Source organism: Myotis yumanensis, unplaced genomic scaffold (assembly GCF_028538775.1).
Source record: "Myotis yumanensis isolate MYYU_CA2020_CCGP unplaced genomic scaffold, mMyoYum1.0.hap1 SCAF_14, whole genome shotgun sequence".
NCBI classification, from domain to species: domain Eukaryota; kingdom Metazoa; phylum Chordata; class Mammalia; order Chiroptera; family Vespertilionidae; genus Myotis; species Myotis yumanensis.
Genome location: NW_027223765.1, coordinates 3048841 through 3074639, shown reverse-complemented (window position 1 = coordinate 3074639; position 25799 = coordinate 3048841). Strand labels below are relative to the sequence as shown.

The 25799-nt window shown below is 49.9% G+C and overlaps 1 protein-coding gene across 1 annotated transcript; it reads left to right on the top strand.

Annotated features, from left to right (window-relative positions):
• Positions 1-640: 640 nt before the first annotated feature.
• On the top strand, positions 641-25799 carry ARL8B (ARF like GTPase 8B). The gene is made up of 7 exons (XM_070391388.1): positions 641-883; positions 19136-19216; positions 20860-20933; positions 21460-21553; positions 23444-23511; positions 23761-23831; positions 24979-25799. Exons 1-7 carry the CDS (start codon positions 761-763, stop codon positions 25026-25028), a joined length of 561 nt encoding a protein of 186 aa, XP_070247489.1. The 5' UTR covers positions 641-760; the 3' UTR covers positions 25029-25799.

The window sequence follows — 25799 nt, the reverse complement described above, 5'->3', positions numbered from 1 at the left end:
CCCGGCGCCGCCGCGGGAGCTTCTAACAGAGAGAGGGGCGGCCAGCGTGGCTCAGCCGATGCGCATCGTCCCAGGAACCAAGAGTTTGCCGGTTCGATTCCGGGTCAGGGGCCCTGCAGGAGGCAGTGATGGATGGTGTTCTCTCATCGATGTTCCTATCTCTCTATCCCGCCCCTTCCTCTCTCTCTAAAAATCAGTCAAAACACATTTTTTAAAAACAATGAGTTATGCCCTAGCTGGTTTGGCTCCGTGGATAGAGCGTCGGCCTGCAGACTGAAGGGTCCCGGGTTCGATTCCAGTCAAGGGCATGAACCTTGGATGCGGGCACATCCCCGATGGGGGGTGTGCAGAAGGCAGCTGATGGATGTTTCTAACTCTCTGTCCCTCTCCCTTCCTCTCTGTAAAAAATCAATAGGATATATTTTTAAGAACAACAACAATGAATTGCCAGTAAACAACACCAAGGAGGGCGCAGTGGAAAGGAGCGCAGGGCGGCCCGGTACTGCGCGGAGGCCCCGGCAGGGGGCGCTGCAGGCGGCGGCCGCTCCCCGCGCGGGTCCTCGCCGCTCTTGCCGCGCGCGCCGGCGCCGGGCGGCGTGGGGGGAGGCGCGTCATATGACCGCTCGGCTTCCTGGCTCGGCCGCCGCCGCCGCCCGCGTCCGTCCGCCCGCGTCGCCCGGGGCCCGCAGCCGTTGGGGGGTCGGGGCCGAGGCCCGCTCGCGTGGAAGCCGCCGCCGCCCGCCCCGCGCCCGCCGCCGCCATGCTGGCGCTCATCTCCCGCCTGCTGGACTGGTTCCGCTCGCTCTTCTGGAAGGAGGAGATGGAGCTGACGCTCGTGGGGCTGCAGTACTCGGGCAAGACCACCTTCGTCAATGTCATCGCGGTGAGCGCCGCCCGGGCCGCCCTCCGCCCGGGGCCGGGTCGGGCCGCCCGCGGGCGCGCGGGGGGCGGTCGGGGGCGTCCCGCGTGCTGGGCGCTGCGGTCGGGGCGCGGGGAGGGCGGACTTGGGCTCGTCGGGTCGTGACAGCGCCTGGGGGGGTCGGGGTTCCCCGGGGGCTGGCTTGGGTGGGGGGAGGCCCAGGGGTTCGCCCCGGCCTGTCACTGTCCCGGAGGGTGGGACTTGGCGAGCCCGCCGGCCCGTGAGAAGCAGGAGAATCGACAGGCTCCGTGCGGGCGCCGCTCGGGACCGAGCGCCCGGTGCGCGCTCCCCGTGGCTCTGTGCGCGCCGCTCGGCCCCTGTGCCCCGGGCGCGGGGTGCACCGGCTGCCACGGGACCCAGATGCGCTGGTGGCCGCCGCGCCAGCCCCGGGACGTGGCTGGCAGAGGCGCAGCCAGGCCCAGCTGTGCCCCATCCTTCGGCTCTGCTTTTCAGGGTTCCTGTCCTCAAACGGGGGGCGGGGGGGGGGGGCGGTACGCGACGGACCTGCAGAAAGTTAGCTACCTGGACCCACAGGGTGTGGGGGCGTCGCTTCCCCGAGGAGGGAAGGCACTGGGCGGGGACCCAGCTGATGCCAGGCCCGGGGCTGGGTGTCTGGCGGGGAGTTGCCCCGGGAACCCCTGTACAGCGCGGCGTGGACTCGGGGGCGACTGCGTGCCAGGGCGATTCTCCGATCCCGGGGTTTGGCTGGTTGCGGGAAGAAATAAGAGGGGAGGGGCCTCGTCGGTCTTTATTTAGAGCCCACGAGCTGCCGTGACTGACCGCGCCCGCCGCACGGGCTTGTCCCCCTCGGGCCGAGTCTGGGATTACCCTAGAGAGATGGCCGCGCTTCTTCCACCTCTGGGATGACAGCCGGAGCCCTCGCTTACTGGGAGGCTGGCTGTCCAACTGGTTTGGCTGCAGGAATGATGCAAACGCGGCTCCCTCATTGGAGAAAGTAGGCGACATGTGACTGTGAGTCCTCGCGCTAATGGAGCAAGGATGAGTAAGACGTGGAGGGAAGGCATGAGCACAAGTCCAAGTTTCTTTGAAGAATGTTGCATATCAGTATAAACAAGCTCACCTATCGGCCTCTTGTTGTACTATCATTTCTCCCCCTTGAGATGACTGTGTTTCAACAGGTGCGGCAGTGTGGAATGTGTCTCTAATGCCGCTAAAATGAATGAGGGCAACTTTGGACCAACTCTCCCTGTTAGGACCTTAATATACTTTATTTCTTTAAACATATTTTTATTGATTTCAGAGAGGAAGGGAAGGAAGAGAGAGAGAAACATCAATGATGAGGGAGAATCATTGATTGGTGCCTCCTGCACATTCCCCACTGGGGATCAAGCCTACAACCAGGGCATGTGCCCTTGACTGGAATCAAACCGGGACCTTCAGTCCGCAGCCTGATGCTCTACCCACTGAGCCAAGCCAGCTAGGGCAGGACTTTAATGTACTTTAATGTGCTGCGGGAAAGATCAGCCTGGGTGCCTATGAGCTCAGTTAACGGGGCGTTCTGTGATAGTCCTGTATATAAGACTTGAGTCTCCTTGTACATCCTATCCTTTCGACAAGACTGAATTAGTTTATAGTGTAGATAGGTGTATTGCTACAAGCAGTGTGTTTGTTGCAGGGCAGCAGTTATGTTTGGGAAACCTCCACAAAACTTTAGCCCATCTTCGAGGGACTCAAACAGCGCAGCTTAAAAGGAAGCGTGACTGTGAAGTCGGGCAGCCCTGGGTTTGCACCTGGCTCTGCCGCTTTGCAGCCTGGTGTCCTCTCAGTTGTTGCTTTCTCACCTGCTAAGTGGAGATAATAATATGTTTCTTGCCCGAACTGGTTTGGCTCAGTGGATGGAGCATTGGCCTGTGGACTGAAGGGTCCCGGGTTCGGTTCCGGACGAGGGCATGTGCCTTGGTTGTGGGCACATCCCCAGTGGGGGGTGTGGGAGGCAGCTGATCGATGTTTCTCTCATCGATGTTTCTGGCTCTCTATCCCTCTCCCTTCCTCTCTGTAATAAATCAATAAAATATATATTTAAAGTAATAATAATAATATGTTTCCTACAGAGTTGCTCTGAGGGGTAATGAAATGACATGCGTGACATGACTAGCATCATGCTGTCCACGGAAGGCGCTAGGTCAATGGTGACGGTTTTACTTGTCGTGGGTGCAGCCCTTTAATGCAGAAACATTGAGAAGGGAATTAACTGGGCTCATTTCCTCCTCTGAATCTGTGTGTCCAGCTGTGGGCTGCAGTAGTGGATTTATGGAGTGAGGCAGGTAATCCCATTACATCACATCCCTCCCACCCCCATTTTAAAAATTGTATTATTTTTAACAACAACAAAACTTTTGGAAAGCTGTTGAACTCAGAATGCACCAGTGGTTCCACTGTTATTTTAACACTTGAGGCCCGGTTGCACTAAATTCGTGCACTGCAGGGGGCGGGGCGGGAGGGGGTGTCCCTCTACCCGGCCTGAGCCCTCTCACAGTCTGGGAGCCCTGCCATGGATTGCCCCAAAGAGGTAGGCCCCACCCACCACAGCCTGCAGGTGGGTGGCCTGGGCCTCCCTCTTTGGGACCATCGTGGAGCCCCCAGATTGATCGCCCACCAGCTGGTGGCCTGGGCCTCCCTGTGCAGGGAGGTCATGGGGCAATGGCCAGGCCCCCAACCAATCGCATCACACCTGCCTTGGCTGGCCTGGCACCAGTGAGTGTCATAGTGTGGTCGTCTGGACGGTCATTCTGCTGTTTGGCCATTTGGTCATTTTGCATATTATGCTTTTATTATTATAGATTAGACTATTGACTATTGGCTAAGATGCTGGGAGAAAAATGAAACCTCCGTAAATGACATAGTTTTTCTTTTTAAACCTCAGACTCGAACCTAATCTGTGATTCACATAGACCAGTGGCTGGCAAACTCATTAGTCAGCAGAGCCAAATATCAACAGTACAAGGATTGAAATTTCTTTTGAGAGCCAAATTTTTAAAATTTAAACTATATAGGTAGGTACATTGTTATTAATTTAATTAGGGTACTCCTAAAGCTTAGGAAGAGCCACACTCAAGGGGCCAAAGAGCCGCATGTGGCTCGCGAGCCGCAGTTTGCCGACCACGGACATAGACTATATTGAGGGCGAGGAAAAGGTTAGTAATTAACGGTGGTTTTACAGAATTTTAGATAGAAAGTGTGTCCAAAATAGTAAATTTTGCATTATCTTTTTCGAAAAAAATCAAGTTATGTCTTTTGTATTTTGTATAAATGTTTGTTTTATAGGCTCAAAAATACATATGTGTTGAGCACTGTGTCACTTTTACTCAAATTCAACAAGTACCTTCTCAAATATGAAAAGCTTCAGGTGAAGGCAAATTTCTTTGGGTAAAAATCAATCTTTTGTAAACATCAAATTAAAATTTGGCTGTATTTCTGTCTTAAAAGTTTAAAAAATAAAATAGATGTTATTTAACTTACTCAAATGGCTTGTGAAGCTGACATATATATAGGAGTTGGTTCATTCTGAAATGTTTACCTACAGAGTTTCACTCCTAGAATGCGTATTCCTGTGATTTTAAAACTGAAATGACATCATTTTACCTACTGTTCTGTGTAGAGGCACTTGATGCACATGGTGTTCTCTTGTTTTAGACGTTGGAAAAGAAACACCTCTAGCCTGTAATGCTCTGATGGTGCTGGGGACGAGACAGAGCCCGTTGCTAAATGTTCTGACAGTTATTGCGTAATACGTCATGTGCCCTATATGTGTAATGTATGTTGAGCAATCATTATTTTTAACTGAGGCTTTAGATGGGTCATGGGATAGTTGCTAAGAAATGTTTAACAGGATCTACCAAAATGTTATAGGTTAAGTTTTGTAGATATTGTGTATTTTTTAAATGAATAGTATAAAATTTTGTTTACAATTTTGTGAAGTGTTATATCACTAAGGTTAATCCAATGAAAAGTTTATTACTGCTGAGAATTAGGGAAAGGAGATATTTGGGAAGATTATAGAAATATTAACCCGGAATCATTTGTTTGCTTGTTTGTTTTTAATCCTCACCCGAGGATATTTTTCCCTCCTTTGATTTCTAGAGAGAGTGGAAGGGGGAGAGAGAGAAACATTGACGTGAGAGAGACACACCAATCAGCTGCCTCCTACAGGTCCCCAACTGGAGATGGGGAACCTACAACCTAGGTACATTGCCCTTGACCGGGAATCGAACCCAGGACCCTACAGTCCAAGGGCTGATGCTCTATTTACCGGGAAAAACTGGTCAGGGCATGGAATTATTTTTTTAAGAATTTGTAGAAACCTCAATTAAGTGGTCTAATTTTCCCTCATTCTATAGATGTAGCTAGGAGACCCAGTATTCCTCTCACAAAGCTAATGAGTAGAGAGAGCATTGGCACCCAGGGCCAGTGCACTTCCTGCTTCTCCCGTCTGCCTCTGCAGATCCAGTTGAGGTTAGAATCACAGAGCTGTGAATTAGATCTCAGTCCTTAAAAATCTCTTTATTTGTAAATATGCTCCTCTTACGAGACTGGAGAGCATTATTTCATTGTTTGGGGTAAGAATGGCCACAATAGTTCTTAATGAAAATTTGCTGTGGCTCATTCTAAAGTTGAACAAATCTGAACCTTTGCTGGGACACCAGCGTTTCCATGGGGGGTTCTTTAACAGCTTGAGCTGCGGAGCCTGAGGTCCTGCCAGGGAGCCTCTCTCCAGGGTTCCTTACCCCCTCCCTGCCCCATCATATTTTCCCAGCAGACCCCGCACCTCCAAAGCCTGTGCTCTCACTGGGAAGCGGTTCGAGTGCAATAGTGCATTTCAATACTGAGCCGGGACATTTCACACCATAAAGCACTTTCCAAGTTTCTCAAAGATAAAGTGATGGTCGCTGACCATGGATACAAAATGCCATTAGTAGACATTTAAAAAGAATCGTGTAAAGTACAAGACACCACCTGCCCCCACCATCCAAGGCTAACTTCTGTCAGCATTTCAGAGTAGTTTCTTTTGTCCTTTGTAAATGTGTGCATCCAAACGCCCTTTTTACGTTTTGAGATGATACCATCTTTCATGTGTATATCATGACTTGTTTTCTTTTAGTTACAGTGTGTGCATTTTTCTACGGCTAAAACCACTTTTCCCATTTCTTAGGCACTGTTTATGTTTTTCCAGTCTTATTGAGAAATAATTGACATGCATCGCTGTATAAGTTTAAGGCATACAGCATGATAGTTTCATTTACATGCATTGTGAAATGGTTACCACTTTGGGTTCAGCTAACATGTTCTCCTATCTATCTATCTATCTATCTAAGCCTAAGCAACCATCCAACCATTCGACCCATAGCTATGATGTGCACTGACCACCAGGGGGCAGACACTCGACGCACAGGCATGGAAACATGGAACAGACTGATGAATCTCAGAAGGAAGGGGGCAAGGGGAAAGGCAGGAAGAGATTAACCAAAGATCTTATATGCACATTAAAGGCCCAGTGCACGGATTCGTGCACCAGTGCAGTCCCTCAGCCTGACCTGCAGGGATCAGGCCAAAACCAGCAGTCCAACATCCCCTGAGGGGTCCCAGATTGCAAGAGGGTGCAGGCCAGGCCGAGGGACCCCATCGGTGCACGAATCCGTGCACCGGGCCTCTAGTAGAACAATAAAAGGAAGAAAGAAAAGGAAAAAAGTTCTCCTTATGATGAGAACTCTCAGGCTTTCCCTCAGCAAGAGCAGTGTTGGCTGGTGTCATTATGTTGTATATTAATCACATAGCCACGACATACCCTGTAGATGCAAGTTTGTGCCTTTGACCACCTTCCTCCAGTTCTCCCTCCCTCCACCCTCTGCATCTGGTAATCACAAGTCTCATCTTTTTTTCTATGTGTTTTGGGGGGGTTTTGTTTGTTTTGTTTTTCAGATTTAGTGAGATCCTCCAGTATTTGTCTTTCTCTGTCTAACATTTCATTCAGCGTAATGCGCTCAAGGTCCATCCATGTTGTCACAAATGGTAGGATGTCTTCATTATTTATGGCTGAGTAATGGTCATTATGTATGTACCACACTTCTCTGTGCACTCACCCATCAGTAGAACACTTAGGTGGTTTCCATGTCCTGGCTACTGTAACTAATGCTGCTGTGAACGTGGGGGTGCGGTGTCTTTATTATAACTTAGTTTGCATTTCCTTTGGGTCTTTTCCCAGAAGTGGAATATCTAGATCATATGGTGCTTTTATTTGGAATTTTTTGAGGATCCTCCATACTGTTTCTCATAGTGGCTGTACCGGTTTACAATCCCACCAACAGAGCACAGAGGTTCCCTTTTCTCCACATCCAAGCCAGCATTAGTTATTTCTTGTCTTTTTGATGATGGCCATTCTAACAGGTTGAGTATCAATATCTCATTGTGGTTTTAATTTGCAATTCCTTAATGACTAGTGATGTTAAGCAGCTTTTCATGTATCTGTTGGCCTTTCATATGTCTTTGGAGAAATGTCTATTCAGGTCTTTTGCCTGTTTTGTTTTGTTTTAAGTATATTTTTATTGGTTTCGGAGAGGAAGGAAGAGAGAGAGAAACATCAATGATGAGAGAGAATCATGGATCGGCTGCCTCCTGCACGCCCCCCACTGGGGATCGAGCCCGAAACCTGGGCATGTGCCCTGACCAGGAATCAAACTGTGATCCCCTGGTTCATAAGTCCACGCTCAACCACTGAGCCACACCAGCCAGGCATGCCTGTTTTTAATTGCCTTATTAGCTGTTGGGTTGTTTTGTTTTGTTTTGTTTTGCTGTTGAGTTGTATGAGTTCTTTTAATATTTGGGGTATTAATCCCTCATGAGATATGTGGTTTGCAAATACTTTTCACCATTCCGTAAGTTGTCTCTTCACTCTGTGGATGGTTTCCTGTGCTGTGCAGAGCTTTTTAGCTTGAGGTAGTCCCCCTGGGTAATTTTTTATTCTGTTGCTGGTGCTTTAGATATCATTTCCAAAAAACTCACCAAGACTCATGTCAAGGAGCTTTATTTCTGTTTTCTTACAGAGTTTTATGATTTCAAGCTTACATTTAAATCTTTAATCCATTTTAAGTTCATTTTTATGAGCGGTGTGAAACATGGGCTGCATTCTTTTACATGTGAATACACATATGATGAATATACACTTATCACAGCATCACTTATTGAGGAGACCGTGTTCTTGGCTCCCTTGTCAAGTATTAGTTGACCGCACATGCTTGGGTTTATTTCTGGGCTCTCCAGTCTGTTCCATTGGTCTATTTGCCTATTTTTATGCCAGAATTACTGTTTTGATGACTATAGCTTTATAGTATAGCTTGAAATCAGGAAATGTGATGTCTCCTGCTTTGTTATTTTTTCTCAGAACTTCTTTGACAAGTTGGGTCTTTTGTGGGTCCCTATAAATTTTAGAAGAGAGCAAAGCGGTTTTGAATGCCTTCATAATTTGTTACGGCACCTCTTGTGGATATCTCACAATATATTTGATCATTTCCTCATTATTAGACATTGGTATCCGGGGTTTTGCGGTTGTACATCAATTCGATCTGCATTTCCTGAGGATGGGTTCCAGAGTTGGCATGGCTGGGGTCAAAGGATGTGAGTCTATTTCATATCAGATGGCATTCCTGCTAAGAAGGTCTTCTGAACAGATTTCATATATAAAGTTGGACTTCAATTAAGAACTTTGTCCTTTGATATTTTTAGGGCAAAACATATTTAGTTTGTTGATAAAGTGAAATACAGCAGCAGTATTTTAAAAGTATCTTATTAGTTAACTAGAGGCCCGGTGCACGTGCACCGGTGGGGTCCCTCAGCCTGGCCTGTGCCCTCTTGCAATCCGGGACCCCTCGGGAGATGCAGGGATCGGCAGTCCGACACCCCCCGAGGGATGTAGTAGTGCGCAAAGCGGCAGGCGGCCAGGGAGGAGCCATTGCTGCTTCTTGGTAAGCTCACTGAGCAGTGCTTCCCCTGTGGGAGCGCACTGACCACCAGGGGGCAGCTCCTGCGTTGAGCATCTGCTCCCTGGTGGTCAGTACACGTCAGTAACAGGTTGATCAACTGGTCGCCTAGGCTTTTATATATATAAACTAGAGGCCCGGTGCACGTAATTTGTGCACGGGGGGAGGGGGGAAGGTGTTCCTCAGCCCAGCTTGCACCCTCTCCAATCTGGGACCCCTCGAGGGATCAGGCCTAAACGGGCAGTTGAACATCCCTCTCACAATCCAGGACTTCTGGCTCCCAACCGCTTGCCTGCCTGCCTGCCTGATTGCCCCTAACCACTCTCCTGCCAGCCTGGTTGATGCCTAACTGCTCCCCTGCAGGCCCGATCGCCCCCAACTGCCCTCCCCTGCTGGCCCAGTCACCCCTAACTGCCCTTCCCCGCTGGCCTGATTGCCCCTAACTGCCCTCCCCTGCAGGCCTGATCCCCCCAACTGCCCTCCCCTGCAGGCCTGGTCACCCCTAACTGCCCTCCTCTGTAGGCCTGGTCACCCCCAACTGCCCTCCCCTGCAGGTCTGGTCACCCCCAACTGCCCTACCCAGCAGGCCTGGTCACCCCCAACTGCCCTCCCCTGCAGGCCTGGTCACCCCCAACTGCCCTCTCCTGCAGGCCTGATCGCCCCAACTGCCCTCCCCTGCTGACCATCTTGTGTCCACATGGGGGCAACCATCTTTTGTGTTGGAGTGATGGTCAATTTGCATATTACTCTTTTATTAGATAGGATTGCTCTGATTCTGCATTTAATGTTTTAAAAAGTAAACTTTGCAATCAAGCCATATAAATAAAACTCATTTCCTTTAGCTATCACAGTCTAATTAGTTTTAAACTTACTGGTGGATTGTGTTAGGAGTTTATCTTCCAGAATTCTGACATATTTCCATGTGATCTGCTTTTTTGGCATGGTGTAGGGAGTTAAAAAATATTCTTTATGAAATCAGAGTCTAAGAAAGTCTGCCAAGTAGACCATTTTTGAAGCTATAGTATATGAATTTTTTAAATTGTATGACTTGAGTATCGTTTATAATTATAAAAATTGATTCATGCCTTAGCAGGTGTGACTCAGTTGTCATCCCATGTACTGACAGGTCACAGGTTTGATTCCAAGTCAGGGCACATGCCCTGGTTGTGGGCTCAATGCCCGGGTTTCGGGCTCCATCCCCAGTAGGTGGCATGCAAGAGGCATCTGATTGATGATGTTTCTATCTCTCTTACCCCCCCCCTCCAAAAATAAACAAAAAGGGCGAAAGAGGCCAGGGGCTACCTTTAAAAAAATAAAAAGACACAGTTGAGGGCAAGAAATTGTGTTGGATGAAGGAGAAAACGAAAGGCTGGAGAAGTCGATGGAATCCGTCCCCACAAGGCCACGGCTAGCCGGGGTCTGCAGGCATGGGGAGCCACTGCAGGTCTTCATGTAGGGGCTGAAGGGAGACCTGTGCTTTCAAAGGGTGGATCTCGTTGCACTGCAGAGCCTGTGGGGAAGGGAATCGATTACAAGGTTATTGCAAAGGTCTGTCTGGCTGAGAGACAGAGGGAGGGTAAGGACTGACGGGAAGACGAGTGTTGTTATGGAAGTAGAATGGGTACAGGTTAGCAGTTGAATCAGGTGCAGGGAAAAAGGAATTTGTAGTCTAAGACCTTTTTAAGGATTGGAGTGAGTGGCGGGGAATATGATTTTTCGATCAACAAGTAGCGGATATGGGGTGGAGCCGGGGGATGGGTTTAGAAGAGAAAGGGGTTGTGGGGCAGCATGTTGCTCTGCAGTTAATGCTGACGGATGCTGCTGGGGAGGGCATTGATGCTGAATTTGAATACAGAGTGACCCAAACTGTGCATTAAAATGCCATCAATGCATGTCTTTACCCTCAGGCGGAGCAGGAGCCACAGTAGGTGTAGTGAGACAAGTCGTTGAGAACCAGCCTGGTTTCTCGGAAAGAACGGGTTGTGGGGTGTTCTCGTCCCAGCTTGCTGGGCTCAGCCTGCCTCCCTGCTGCTGATTGCTCCGCGGCGTTTTGTGCGCAGGACTCAGTGGCTGCTCTCTGCTCCTCGCCTGCCCGAACTGACTTGGTTTTCCCGTGGTGCGGGTGCTCATTGTGCCCAGAGCGCAGGCTGCCCTCCGTGGTCCTAACCAGTCCTCCAGGCCCTAACCAGGTCCTAACCAGTCCTCCAGGCCCTAACCAGGTCCTAACCAGTCCTCCAGGCCCTAACCAGGCCTCCAGGCCCTAACCAGGTCCTAACCAGGCCTCCAGGCTCTAACCAGTCCTCCAGGTCCTAACCAGGCCTCCAGGCCCTAACCAGGCCTCCAGGTCCTAACCAGGTCCTAACCAGGCCTCCAGGCCCTAACCAGGCCTCCAGGTCCTAACCAGGCCTCCAGGCCCTAACCAGGTCCTAACCAGTCCTCCAGGCCCTAACCAGGTCCTAACCAGGCCTCCAGGCCCTAACCAGGTCCTAACCAGGCCTCCAGGCCCTAACCAGGTCCTAACCAGGCCTCCAGGCCTCCAGGCGGCTGGACCGAGGCCGGGTTCCCGGCTCACTCACTCGCAGCCCTGGAGCTTTTGCTCTGATTGAAGAGGCCTGTTTCTGGCTTCATGTCATGTCTCTCTGCTAAGAGGGAAGTGTGAGCCCGAGACAGTGCCTGGCATCAGGACAGCTGCTCTGGGGCTTTCTGAGGTGCGGGGTGAACATGTGCGAGTGTTGGGTGCAGAGTATCCTTTTCCTTTCAGGCTACATTGCTGATCATTGCACCGTGCGGTTGAAAAGACAGTGTGGTGCTCAGTCTTCATATTCCGGGTGGGCGGTTGGGTGTCTGCTCACAGACCCACTCGGCGCGGCCCGCTGTGGGTGTGAGTGCTCAGGCAGCACCGGGACACAGACAGGAAGCGGCAGTACCTCCTGCGCTGTGGTGCTCTTAAGGTACTGACCACAAAGGTCGCTTCTGACAGCTACTGTATTTTGTTAGAGGACATTTATTGGGTAAGTCACAGGTATAAAAAGTAATTCCCAGAAGAAATGGGCTTAGGAGGGCCCTTGGCGCTGGGAGTGAGGAAGCTGATGGTACCGTGCCTGGGGCAGGGAGGGGGAGGGACAGAGCACTGGGTCCTCCATCCTAAGGGTTGCCTTTTTGTTTGTTTGTTTGTATTTTTTTAAATCCTCACCCAAGGATATTTTTCCATTGAATTTTAGAGAGAGTGGGAGGGAGGGGGAGAGACAGAGAGAGAAACATTGATGTGAGAGAAACACATCGATTGGTTGCCTCCTGCACGCACCCCAACCAGGGCCTAACAATCAGCCTGCAATTGAGATGCATGCCCTTGACCTGAGAGCCAACCCTGGACTCTTCAGGCCTCAGGCGAATGCTCTGTCCACTGAGCCAAACCATCAAGGGCAGCGGTTCTCAACCTGTGGGTCGAGACCCCTTTCACAGGGGTCGCCTAAGACCATCCTGCATCTCAGATATTTACATGACGATTCATAACAGTAGCAACATTACAGTTATGAAGTAGCAACAAAAATAATTTTATGGTTGGGTCACAACATGAGGAACTGTATTTAAAGGGCCAGAAGGTTGAGAACCACTGAGCTAGGACCTTCCTAAGGGTGTTGGGGGCGGAGGTGTTAGGGGAGGGCCCAGGGAAAGCTCTTATAGAATCTTCACAGCCCTCCCGGTGATTGGCCGCAGGCCTGACGTCAGCAGTGGCTGGTTTTGCTGCTTTTCTGGGCCTGGAGCTGGAATACAACTGAGGCCTAGACGTTATCTCTAGGGAGGAGAGGTCAGGGGGTCCAAACCGCATGACCAGCCATATTCGAGGGGGGAGAGGTCACCCGGGGTGAGGCCCACCTACGATTCATTGTCCATTGCTAGGCGCCTGGTGGGTTAAGCTGCTTACCCTTGCTCCTGAGGAATAATAGTGCAGATCATTTACTATGCAGTGTCCTTGGTTTGGGAAGACGGGATTTAGGCTGCAGGCTGCTGTTGAGCTCTCAGTTTCCCTATTCTGCTTGTCCTGGCTTACTAGCCTGCACATTTATATAACTTCTTTCAAGATTTCTCTTTACCAACCTATAGCTTTCACTAACCTTCCTACAACTTTCACACACCTTTTTACCCATTCAGAAACAACCAGTTTTATTTTTTTTTTAATTATATTTATTGATTTCAGAGAGGAAGGGAGAGGGAGAGATAGAAACATCCATGATGAGAGAGAATCATTGATTGGCTGCCTCGTGCACACCCCACACTAGGGATCAAGCCTGCAACCTGAGCATGTGCCCTTGACTGGAATCGAACCTGAGACCCTTGAGTCCACAAGCTAATGCTCTATCCACTGAGCCAAACCAGCTAGGGCAGAAACAACCAGTTTTAGAACAATTCACTTTTTTTCCTTCAAAATATATTTCCACACCTTATACATTCTTTTACCAAAACCATACAATTCCTTTCCAATTTAATTAGAATTATTAACTCTTAGAAACCTCAATTTTCAATAACAAAAAAAGGCAAACAACCAGCATTCCTTAGATTGATTTTTATGAACATACTAGAGGCCCGATGCACGAAATTCATGCAAGAGTACACCTTCCTTCCCCTGGCTGCTGGCACTGGCTTCCCTCCGGCCCTGGCTTCGTCCGGAATGATGTCCTGTCTAATTAGCATATTATGCTTTTATTATTATAGATTTTAAACGTTATGTTTTAAAAAACGTACCTTCAACAAAGCACAAGACATTACATCAACAGTCCCAAATTCATTTTACAGATTTTATGCAATAAAATGCCAAAAGCAGGTGACCCTAAGACTTGTCTAGCAGTCAATGACTTAACAGTTGAAATTAGTTAATTTGTTTGCTAAGGTGGCTAAGGTTTGTTTTGTTTTTTCCTTTCAATAAGGATTTCCTCCCAGAAACTTGCATTTTAAAAGATGGTCTAGACCCGTGGTCGGCAAACTGCGGCTCTTTGGCCCCTTGAGTGTGACTCTTCCACAAAATACCACGTGCGGACGCACATGTACAGTGCGATTGAAATGTTGTAATGTACCCCGCGAATCACAGAAGGACGCCTCAAGAAGTCGAATTAAAGAGTCACATTTATTGCAATCTGGGACTATGAGGGGCCATTCCCCAAATCTCATAGTAACAAGATGGTCGCAGCTCCAAGGTTATATAGGCAAAAAATCACAGAGGTATTGATTACATCCCAGGGTTTGGAATGAGGAACCTGGTTTGCAAAAAGCAGTTTACAGAAGCAGAAACAGCATGTCATCTAAATTACAGTTTTGGGTCTAGAGCCCTCTGACCTGGGATAACTGTGCTGTCCTTCCCAGGTAAAGGAAAATGTGCTTTCTAAGACCAGTATGACCACAACCCATGGGATATTCACATTACAATCAATAAGGCATTTAGTCCAATGGGATGATTTATGTAATTCAGAAAATCAAAATAACCTGTCCATTGTTAAACAAAGCAAATAGGCACATAAGCCAAACAGCAGGGTTAAAGTTAAACTATAATTTCTACCTGAGATGGTTGCTATCATACTTCAAAAACTTCATGGCCCATGCGCAGAAGTCAGTATTTTGTGGAAGAGTCGCACTCAAGGGGCCAAAGAGCCGCATGTGGCTCGCGAGCCGCAGTTTGCCGACCACTGGTCTAGACCAGAGTTTTTGTCAGGTGTTTTGCATTTCAAAGGTCCTAGGACTTGGGTTTCAATCCAAGTTACCACTGTGGGTGATGTGACATTTGGGGATTAGGGCTGGGAGCATGTGCTCCAGTTAGATGGGGGTGAAATGCCCCTCCCCCGGCCCCTGCACTCAAGTGAGCAGCAAGTGGGGGTTCCGCTCCCAGGGAATGGCAGGTTCCTGAGTCCCAGGACAGGGACTCGGCATTCGGGACCAGGCTCTGATTCTGGATAAGGGCTTCTGCCACAGGGAGAAAGGAACTAAAATCACAGACAGCCCTTGGCCGTAATCCACTACAGGTGTGCTGGGATGTCTGGGGCAGCCTGCTGCAAAGGTTGCTGTTTGTTTGGTGTGTCTTCCTGGAGGTAAATTTGCTTGTAGTTGCTAGTTTGGGCTTGGCTAGAAGAGACTGGCTGCTCTGAGTTGGCATTTTACTGCATATGCTGTAGACCAGCGGTCACCAACCGGTCATCCAAGGACCACCGGTGGCCCGTGAGGCCCGAAAGGTTGGCGACCGCCGCTGTAGACCACAAGCCTCGCATTTATTTGCGACCTCTCAGGTGACCGTCGAGTTGTATTTTGTTGTTGCTGTTGAACAAACTAACGTTCACTTCAAGCTTCTGCACAAATAGTGACCCTTGCTTCCTATCACCAACACCCTAAGTGCCTGGAGCATTCCACTGCGTAGAAAGTGGCATTGGGGTTTTGAAGTTGACACCTGGGTTCAAATCCCAGTTAGGCCATTATTTAGCTGTGTGTGACCTTGGGACCTTGACCTCAAGCTTCCTTTTCTATAAAATGAGGTCAGTAAAGTGAACGGTGTCGTGCTGCTATCATCACTATTATTATTAACTAGAGGCTCGGTGCATGAAATCAGTGCACTGGTGGGGGGGGATTCCTCAGCCTGGCCTGCTCCCTCTCGCAGTGAGGGACCCCTCACTCGTTACCGTCCACCTGCTCACTGCTCCTTTCCACTTGGCTTGCTGCTCCTTGCCGCTGCTCCTTACCGCTTCCGCAGAGGCAGGAGAGGTTCCCGCCACCGCTGCTGCGCTCGCCAGCCATGAGCCCAGCTTGTGGCTGAGCGGCGCTCCCCCTGCGTTGAGAGTCTACCCCCTGGTGGTCAGTGCACAACATAGCGACTGGTCATTCTGCCGTTTGGTCAATTTGCATATTAGGGTTTTATTATATAGGATAGGATAGTCTATGTCAGTGACATGTATCCTAGCTAATATCAGTGACGTCGTCTTGCTGCAGTGGTCGCATTTAACTGGAAAACATCTTGTTGCTCCTGCTCTCCCTGGGCTCCAAGTGCCTGCCAAGCTCCCTGGCAGGTGGCAACAAGTGGGGGTATAGGCAGCTACTGAATAAATAATGATGTTAGCATCGAGAAGGCTCTGCAGTTTGGAACCTGAGCAGTGTACAGTGACTCAGTATTTCAGGACTGCCCATCATTGAAGAGCTGAGTTTCAGTGTGAAGCAGTGCTGATCACACTGATGGACTAATGGATGTTAAGTGTTTCTTCAGAGACACCCAGAGAAGCCGGAGGTGGGACTCGGCCATGACAGAGAACGTGGTCCGTGGTGGCATTTTCTGTCCACGCCCCTGCTGCCAGAGGAGCTGGCGGGCGTGGAAGCAGAGGTGTTACAGCTGTGTGAACAGAGCTAAAGATGGCATAAAGTCCAGCCTTAATTGATGTTAGGGAATTAGTAACTTTAATATTTTAAAAAGTAAACAGTGTTAGTAAGCACAATGTGGGGGAGCACAAAGCAATCCACATGATGTTGTTAGCGGTGGGGATGAGGTTGCAAATCCTGGCCTTTGGTTAATAGTAACAGTGACGATCGCAGCATAACACCATTCACTTCACTGTGGATGAGGTTGCAAATCCATGAGGCAGAAAAGTGCTCCAAGCAGGCACCACAGTCTAATAAATGACCCCAGGTTCAGTGGATCCTGATGAGGAGCAGCTTGCTTCCTCCAGGGCCGACCCCAGCTGTGTTCACAGACATTCTCCTGCTTCCACTACTGCTGTGGCGGATTCCTAGCCTAGTCTCTAGGTGAGGCAGGAGGACTGCCTGTCTGGTTCACGTGCGGGGGGGGCGGGGGGGGGGTACTGGTAGCTTCCTTCATCCTCCAGGTAGAGAGGAGAGCAGGGACCAGCCGTGCGTGCTGTCACCTGGCATGACACGCTGGATCCTGGGTTACATGTGGAGGATCTTTCACTCCTGACACTTGAGGGTTTGAGCAGCAGTAGGAGTCGTGGGTTCAAGTCTAAACGACGAGGCAGGTTCTGCGTAGCTTCTCAGTGGTGTCTCTGGCATTTTCATTGCAGGCCTGAGTGGCCACCAGTGGGCGTGCAGCGTCCGGGAGCAGTGACGCTGTTTCCCGGGAAGTAGGATGAGGCAGACACGGGGATCGTGTGAGATGTTCATCACCAGTTAGGCTCTTCCCAGCCCAGAAAGCCGCTCTGTCTGACTTCCCGCAGAGAAGTGGAGCTGATCGGGAAGTAGAAGTGGTTAAGGGGTGACAGCGAGGCATCAGAATGAGTCCGCTCACTTCCCACGGGTGTCCTGTCTCCCGGGGTTAGGGTGTGAGGTGCAGAGCGAGCCGGCTCCCCGGCTCCCTGGTCGTTCTCGTTTGGAGGTGCCGGTGGCTGTGGCATCTTGGCACCTGCTTTCTGTGCAGAGTGCAGTCAGCTTGTGTGCTCCTCTTTGGGGGCCATGCACGGTGGTTTAGAGAATCAGCTTTTGGTTCTATGATTTTCTTCTATGGGTTTTCTGTTTTCAGTATTATTAATATTTGCCGAAACTGGTTTGGCTCAGTGGATAGAGCGTCGGCCTGCGGACTGAAAGGTCCCAGGTTCGATTCCGGTCAAGGGCATGTACTTGGGTTGCGGGCACATCCCCAGTAGGAGGTGTGCAGGAGGCAGCTGATCGATGTTTCTTTCTCATCGATGTTTCTAACTCTCTATCTCTCTCCCTTTCTCTCTGTAAAAAATCAATAAAATATATCTAAAAAATATATATATATATTTAAATAAAAAATAAAACTTTATAAAAAATGTATATATATTTACAGCTCTTAATGTTTTCTTTTAGTATTTTTTACTGAGTTTAGAGGGAGAGAGAGAAATATTGATGTGAGAAACATTGATCACCTGCCTCCTGCATGTCCCCTACTGGGGATCGAACCTGAAACCAGACATGTGCCCTGACCTGGAATCAAACCAGTGACCTTTCGGTGCCTGGGACAACACTCAACAGCCAGGGCTGCTGTCTAAGTGGTACAGTATAATGAATCCCCATGCAGCCTGCTTGTTCAGTCATTTGGTTGTCCCTCACTAGCCCCCCCTGCCAGCCTGGTTGTAGGCAGCCATCTTTGTGAGGGTGTGATGGTCAATTTGCATATTACCTCTTTATTATATAGGATTATATTTTCCATGCAAACAACTCTAAACCTACTTTTGCCCTACCCTTGATCCCCAGTATATAAGAGCAATATTATTACCAGAAATTCCACATATTAGAGACTATAAGGCATCATCATGCTAACAACTAGGAAAATGAGTACTGGTAGGCCAGCCAGTGTGGCTCAGTGGTTGTGCCTCGACCCGTGAACCAGGAGGTCATGGTTAAATTCCCAATCAGGACACATGCCCAGATTGTGGGCTTGATCCCAGTGGGGGCGTGCAGGAGGTAGCCGATCCATGATTCTCTCTTATTGATGTTTCTACTCTCTAACTTCTCCCTTCCTCTCTGAAATAAATGAAAATCCTATATAAAAAGAGCTAATATGCACATGGTCCTCACACCAGGGCCGGGGAACCTGAGGCCACGCCCCCCATGTTGGAGCTGGGGGATCTGAGGCTGCGCCCTCCCGCCCTGCAGGGCTTGACGGGGGTGGGGCCAGCCAGGTCTGGGTCTCACGCGATTTCGAGGTGCGCAGGGGTTGTTGGGGACTTGACTCTGGGTCCCACGGCCCACCCCAGACTCTGACAGGAGGGAGATTTTTATATACATTTTACTAATTTTCTTTCATCTCTGACATTTCTATTATAGAGAAAGGGCAAATAGCAATATTAAAATATTTCCTCTAATTAATTCCCTTTTAATGTGCACGAATTTCATGCACCGGGCCACTAGTATATTTATAAAGAAAGAATTAGGGCCCTAGCTGATTTGGCTCAGTGAATAGAGCATCAGCCTGCAGACTCAAGAGTCCTGGGTTCGATTCTGGTCAGGGCACATTCCCAGGTTGCAGGCTCGATCCCCAGTAAGGGGGCATGCAGGAGGCAGCCGATCCATGATTCTCTCTCATCATTGATGTTTCTACTCTCTCCCTCTCTCTTCCTCTCTGAAGTCAATAAAAATATATTTATAAATAAAGAAAGAAAGACTTAGGGCCATGAGGCCGGTGGTTCCCACACTGAAGCGAGCTCCTCACTGGGATGGCGCAGAGCAGTGCCGGCTGAGGCGGGAGTGGCTGTTCTAACGCAGGTCTTCTCTTCCTCAGTCAGGGCAGTTCAGCGAGGACATGATCCCCACCGTGGGCTTCAACATGAGGAAGGTGACCAAAGGCAACGTCACCATAAAGGTACGTGCCCCTGCCCCTCCATTCAGGTCAGCAGCAGGTGCAGCCAGGGATTTCCTGTTGGTTGACTTTTTACGTGAGTGTTTGCAGTTCTGAACTGACGAGCGGCCTGTGCCCGGGGTGAAGAATGTCCTTTCTCTCGTTCTAAGAGCTGCAGGGTGCGTGCCCGCAGAGCACCAGCAGCGCTGGCAGAGCCGCTATTGGGGTGTGGGTGGTCCTGGGAATAAACACTGCTCTTCAGAGGACGTGGGACATGGTATCAGTTCTTTCCTGAACAGCTGTATGTAGAAAATGAGCCTCTCTTATAATATTGGTAATTTAGTATATTTGGGGCAGCAAATATGGTAACCAGTTTTCCCTTTCTTTACTTCTAAGACTTAAATTGAAACTATAAAAATGGAAAAGTTTACTAATTTAACATAATTTTGTTTTTAGAATAAGCTTGAATCCTGAACTGTGGGCTGTTTATGAGGGGCCATGTTTTAGTTTGGGGTTTGGTTTGGTTGGTTCAGTGGCTCATGGGAGTTGGCTCCTATGGCCTGGCCCTTGTGGCCATTTCCCCAGTTCGTGGGCTCACGGAAGCTGGTCACTCCGCTCCTTGTGTAGCTCATCTGAGGCAGCTCCTCGCTGCTCATGCAGATGCTCTTCATGGTGCTACCAGGGCCTGCAGCTAAGCTGGAAGCCTTTTGAGGATAAATACCATAACGAGGGCCCCTATGTTGCCCATCATCTGGAATAGTGGGCCTAATAATGGCATTATTGGGGGTGGGCTTTCATATGGTAAAATTAACGTATGTAAGGAAAACACCTAGGTAGGAATGTTGCCTATGTTATTTACAGAATTATTAAAAACAATTAGGCATTCATGTATATACCCAGTCAGACAGTTAAACATTCATAGATTCTGCATAAACCATTTCTGTCTTGGCATTCAAATCTGGATGATACTGGAGATTCTAAAAGTGTTGTGTCAAAGGTATATACAGTATATGCATATATCTTACCTGCTGCTTCAGCTACCCACTATCAATCACTGACAATATTAATGGGAAATTCCAGAAATAAACAATTCATAAGCTTCAATTTGTGCCACCCACTCTGTCCCACACGGGTCACAAATTGTTCCTTTGTCTGGCATATCCACACTATATACGCTACCTCCCCTTCAGTCACTTATAATTGTTACAATTGTTCTGTTTTATTATCAGTTATTGTTGTTCATCTGACTGTGCCTGAATTACAAATTACAGTCAGCATAGGCATGTATATAGAGGAAAAACAAAGGGTTCGATACTGTCTGTGGTTTCAGGCATCCACTGGGGGTCTCAGAACATATTCCCTGCAGATATGGGAGGACTACTCTATTTTCAGTATTGGAACTTTATTGGTAAACAGGCAAAACAATCATTGCATAGAAAACTAAATCTTTGCTCAGCAGAACTTGTTAGGTTTAGTGTGACATTTTAAATGTGAACTTCAAGTTTACAAGGGGCCCCAGGAACTTGAGATTAAGAGCTTGCTTGAGCTCAGGTTTTTCAGAGGGATGTGGCTCGTTGTGAAAATAAGCGTGTCTGCCCGGTCTTTCTCCTCCCGCGCGCACACGTGATCTGAAGTGTCGGTGTTGAGAGTGTCTGTCTTGCTTGCAGATCTGGGACATAGGCGGGCAGCCGCGGTTCCGGAGCATGTGGGAGCGGTACTGCAGAGGCGTCAATGCCATCGTGTAAGCCGCTTCGAAAAGCCCATTTAGGGGGCGGGGGTGGGGTGAGGGGTCAATGGGGGTGAAAGGGGAACAAGTCAATTTAGGTTTCAAGGAAAAGTGATGTTTTTAATACTACTTCCCAAGCCTCCGTTTTTATTTTCAGTAGTAATAGTCGTTCTTAAAAGTTTCTTAGGGTAATTCATTAACATGAGACTTTAAAATAACTAATCATAGAATGAGAGTCTTAGGTTTTTGTTTATGCATCTCTGCGCTAAGGAATATAATTCTGTTACTATCATGTATTAACTCCTAAGACGGTCTATCGAAAAGTATTTTGGGGTGCTGAGCTTTTTATCTAGGGTTTTATTTTTTTCCCCATCACCACGTATCCCCCTATACCCTTTCCCATCTCTCCCCATCTCCCCCCCCCCCCCAGGGCTTTATTTTGATGAACAGTTTCAATAGTGTAAATGTTAACAGTAAAAATCTGTATGTAAATTGTGACCATCAGAGAATATGACATATTGAGATCACTGTGTGTTTTAAGTTACATGATAGATGCTGCAGATCGAGAAAAGATAGAAGCCTCCCGCAACGAACTCCATAATCTTCTAGATAAGCCACAGCTGCAGGGAATTCCAGTGAGTATGACTCTTGCTGTCATCCCTCCGCTGCTGTACACTAACGTTCATTACGGGCGAGGGCAGCGCCGTGCCGTCTGTTCAAGTCGGAGCTTACGCTGCCTGAGCGCCTGCCGTGTCCCGGGCGCTGTGCCATTTCTTCTCCTCCCTGGTCCTTTATTGAAACCCTGTGCAGCCGGAGCCACCTCAGCCCTGAAATGATCAGATGGTTTAAATCCTTCTGGCTTCAGTTTAAGAACAGGTTGAGGTGGCAGGAGGGGCCATAGGAGCAGCGGTGGGAAGCGGTGGAGGTTGTCCTGGCAAATGGCTGTGCGGACAGGGAGGTGGCCGTGGACTAGGAGGGAAGGTGTGGGGGCCTCCCTGCTTCCTGGCCGAGGCCGGGGTGGAGGTGCTGCCCTCGGGTGAACAAGGGAGTGTTGGCAGAGGACCAGCCGCAGCCTCGCGCGGGTCCGTGGGTGTCAGACTCGAGGTGTAGCACCTGAGTTGCCCTCACAGCCACTGCGCGTGGTGTGACCCTCCCTAAGCGCGCTGGTTAGTGCTCGGGTCGCCTGGCCGCTGGCATGTCGCACGGCCAGGTTTTGAATCCCTGTCTGTCGGCCTTTGAAGCTGCCCTTTTCCTCCCACAGCAGCAGCCAGGTGTACACGCCTGAGTCAAGTCATCCTCCCTCGGCCCCGGGCGGCGCCCAGTTACCCGAGCCGGGCCGCCCTCCCTGCTTTCTGCCTCTGGCTCTGCAGTCGGGTCTGGGCTGCCCTTGGCCGTGGGTCCCTGCTCTAGCAGAGGGGAATGCTGGGAAGAAAATCCACAGAAGCAGCAGCTTTATTGGGGGGAGGGGGGCGGGTTCAAAAGGTGGGAGAGCTCCTAAATGTAGGAAGGGGGCGAGGACCAGGCAACCCCAGAACCGACAGCTGGTCACAGATGCCCGTGTCGCAGCATTAGAGAGACAGGCAGGTCCAGCGTGAGAGCCTGGAGGACTTCAACGGGGTGAGGAGGGTGAGAGCCGGGAAGGGAAGGCGGCTGACCAAGTGCACTGAGGTTCGGCTGGGCTCCCGGCCCCTGTGGTGTCGCACCCCCTTGAGAGCTCCTAGCGCCCTGCTCTCTGCCTTGGCCTTTGCATGAATAATAATCTAGGACCTACAAGGGACTCCGTGAGTGTCCACGCGGGACGGGGGGCGGGGGGGGGCGATATTAAGTGAAAGGAGTGGGTGTGACCAGGTAGGCATGGGGCGCCCTTTGTTAGCATGTGCCAGAGCTTCACGCTCTTAGGAGACGCTGACTTAGCGTGTGGACGGCACCGAGTATGTCATATGTGCCCCTGCCCTTTGCTTCTGTGAGGCAGGAAGGGCAGGCCTGGGAGGGAAGGGGGGAGGGGGGGAGGGAGGGAGGGAGGGTGGGAGGGTGGGTAGGAAGCCTGTCTCTGCCCTTTCCCTCTTTTCAGAGCAGTTTACTCCCGGAGCGGCCTCAGCGTGTTCATCCCGCCCCCCAGACTTACCCATCGTCTCGGCATATCCACACGAGATACTCTGTAGGATGGGTCCTGAATTTTAAAAGCTTACTTACACGTTCACATAATTAGTAGCTTACAGATAAAAAATGGTTAGAAATTGTTCCTCCGCCCTTGGTGGTTGAGATCACGTTTTGGCAAAGATTTGTAAGAAGCAGCAGGAGGCACACGGACAGACGCCACCGTTTAGGTAGAAGTTGGCAGCCACATGCGGGTAAAGGCCTCTACGTGGTGGGAGTACAATTCATGCGATTTGAGAGATGAGCTGAGTGAGCGAGGCCGCCGGCTACACAGAAGGCGTTCCTCTACGGCGGGGGTCACATTCTCATTGCACCCACACAGATGGCATTTCCTGTCCCGTTCACCCGGAATCTCCTTTCTTTTAAAGGTGCTGGTCCTCGGAAACAAGAGAGACCTTCCTAACGCCTTGGACGAGAAACAGCTCATTGAGAAAATGTATGTCAGGCGTGAGTGGGGGCGGGTGGTAATTGTTGTAAGTTGTTCCCTCCGTTCGCCCACCTTTGTGTGGCTTTGCTGCACCACTCAGTGTGGCCTAGCCGTGGCCAAGGAGAGGCACTGGCCACAGAGAGTGTCCCTGTAGTGATTCTTCAGCTCAGTGACAAACAAAGACAAGTAGAACGGAGTGGAGCGATAAGTGTGACAGCTGTTTAAGTACAGACTTACTCTTAATTCTGCTTCTTACAGGAACCTGTCTGCTATTCAGGATAGAGAAATTTGCTGCTATTCAATTTCTTGCAAAGAAAAGGATAATATAGGTAAGAAGGGATGGGTGTTTCTGGAAGAAAGAGTTACCCCGAAAGGGGCATCTAATGGTATTTCTGTTGACTGTCCCCTTCTGTGTAAGTGGCCTCTTTACACAGTGCTGTGGCTGTGGCTGTGGCTCAGGAAGAGAGTGGGCGCCATCCCCGTGGGGGTCCACTAGTGGTGACTTTGGCAGAACCCGCACCCAGCTGTGCCCTGTAGCAAAATGGCTCCTGGAAATAAGACTTCACAGGAATGGGTCCTAAACCTGTTTCCATTGAGGGGCCAGCCTAGTACTGCCCTGTTCCCTCTGCTGGAGGGATGACCCCCAATACCCTTTCCCACTTCAAGTCTGTCCTGCTTTCCTAGGCCCACCACATCCCAGTCCCACGCCCTGGGTGGCTGGGAACAAGTTTACTCTTTCAATTCAGGAGGCTGGATGCCCGAAACCCAGTAGGGGGCGTGCGGGAGGCAGCCCATCAGTGGTTCTCATGCTTCTCATTTGCCTCCTCTCCACCCCCACAGCCTGGCCTTGCTGCGGCTCCGTGGCTCTCCTGTCCCCATGGACAGCTCTGTGCTGGCGTCCTCCTGCTGCTATTGTTGATCTTACTGAATAAACTGCCTCCATTTCCCTGCTTAAGATCTCCAATACCTTGCTATAGCCTTGAGAGTAAATCCCACATTTCTTGGTGCCTTAGAATGGCATTCAAGGCCGCCTGGCTCCTTTTAGCCCTGTGGTTCTCAGCTAAGGCCGGTTTTGCTCCCCGGGACACATGTGGCAGTGCTTGGCGATACTATTGGTTGTCACAGCCGAGGGGGTCGGGGTAATGCATTTAGTGGTAAAGGTCATGGATGTTGCAAAATACTCCACCGTGCCCAGCAGAATCTTCTCCCTTCCTCCCGGCAAAGGGGGAGGGGGAGGACCCAGTCCAGATGCAAAAGGGGGAGGGGGAGAACTAGCTTTAGCAGTGAGGGGGCCACCCCCAACCCCGCCCCTCTGCCTCAGCCACTTCCTGTCACTTACAATCCACTCAGAGAGCCACACTGGTTCTTGTGCCAGGCGGCCCAGTGTGTGCTGAGTTAGCTGCGTTTTAGATCTTCTCGCTGGTGTTTAGTTTCTTCACTTCAGTGTCTCAGCGCCTTTTTTCCCTCCATCTTTAGATATCACACTTCAGTGGCTTATTCAACATTCAAAGTCCAGAAGAAGCTGAGAAGCGTCCCTGAAGTCTTCCGGTCCTCCTGGCTCTGACCCTAGAATTGCTGTCCGTCCCTCTGAAGTTCTTCCTGGAATCCGGTCCTTCCTAAACCCAAGAAACTGCCTGTCAGAGTTCATTTCCATGTGCACTGCGGAGCTGTGTCCCAACCTTCCCAGAGCGTCAGCCAGAGGTCACGTGCCGTCGGCACGCAGAAAGCTTCCTGCACACGCACCGTGTGCGGGGCTTTTTAAAAACATACTTTTGACCATCATAAATCAAGAAAATGGCATATTTCTGTTCTGGTCTTTCTGGGCCAGATTTTATATTGGTTTTCGGTAAACGTCTATCTATTATATTCTAGTCTAGTAGCTTAACCTGATACTGACTTGATACAGCATGAAGTTTCTAGTGCCACACACAGTACTTAGAAAACCTGTAGCCTGACCCATGTGGGGGTAAACATAACGTCTCCCCGTCCCACGATGCATGTGGAATGTGTAGCCGCACCTAGGAGCTGAAATGGCCTGCGGGGATGAGCGGGCACGACCCACGCCCTCGGCTCTGTTCCTGTGAGACCTGAGTGTGGGCTTCCACCTCTGCCCTCGGGCCTCATCGGGGACGGGCCTGGGGGCGAGGCTGTTTGTATCTGTCCAGATCATTACTTCCCTTTTCCTTTTTTGCTGGTTCAACACACTTTTTTAAGGGGTTGGGAACTGAAGATTTTCTCAGAAGCTTTCATGACTTTAGCGCATTCCGGCCAATAGAATAAAACGTGTTGAGCTCTCA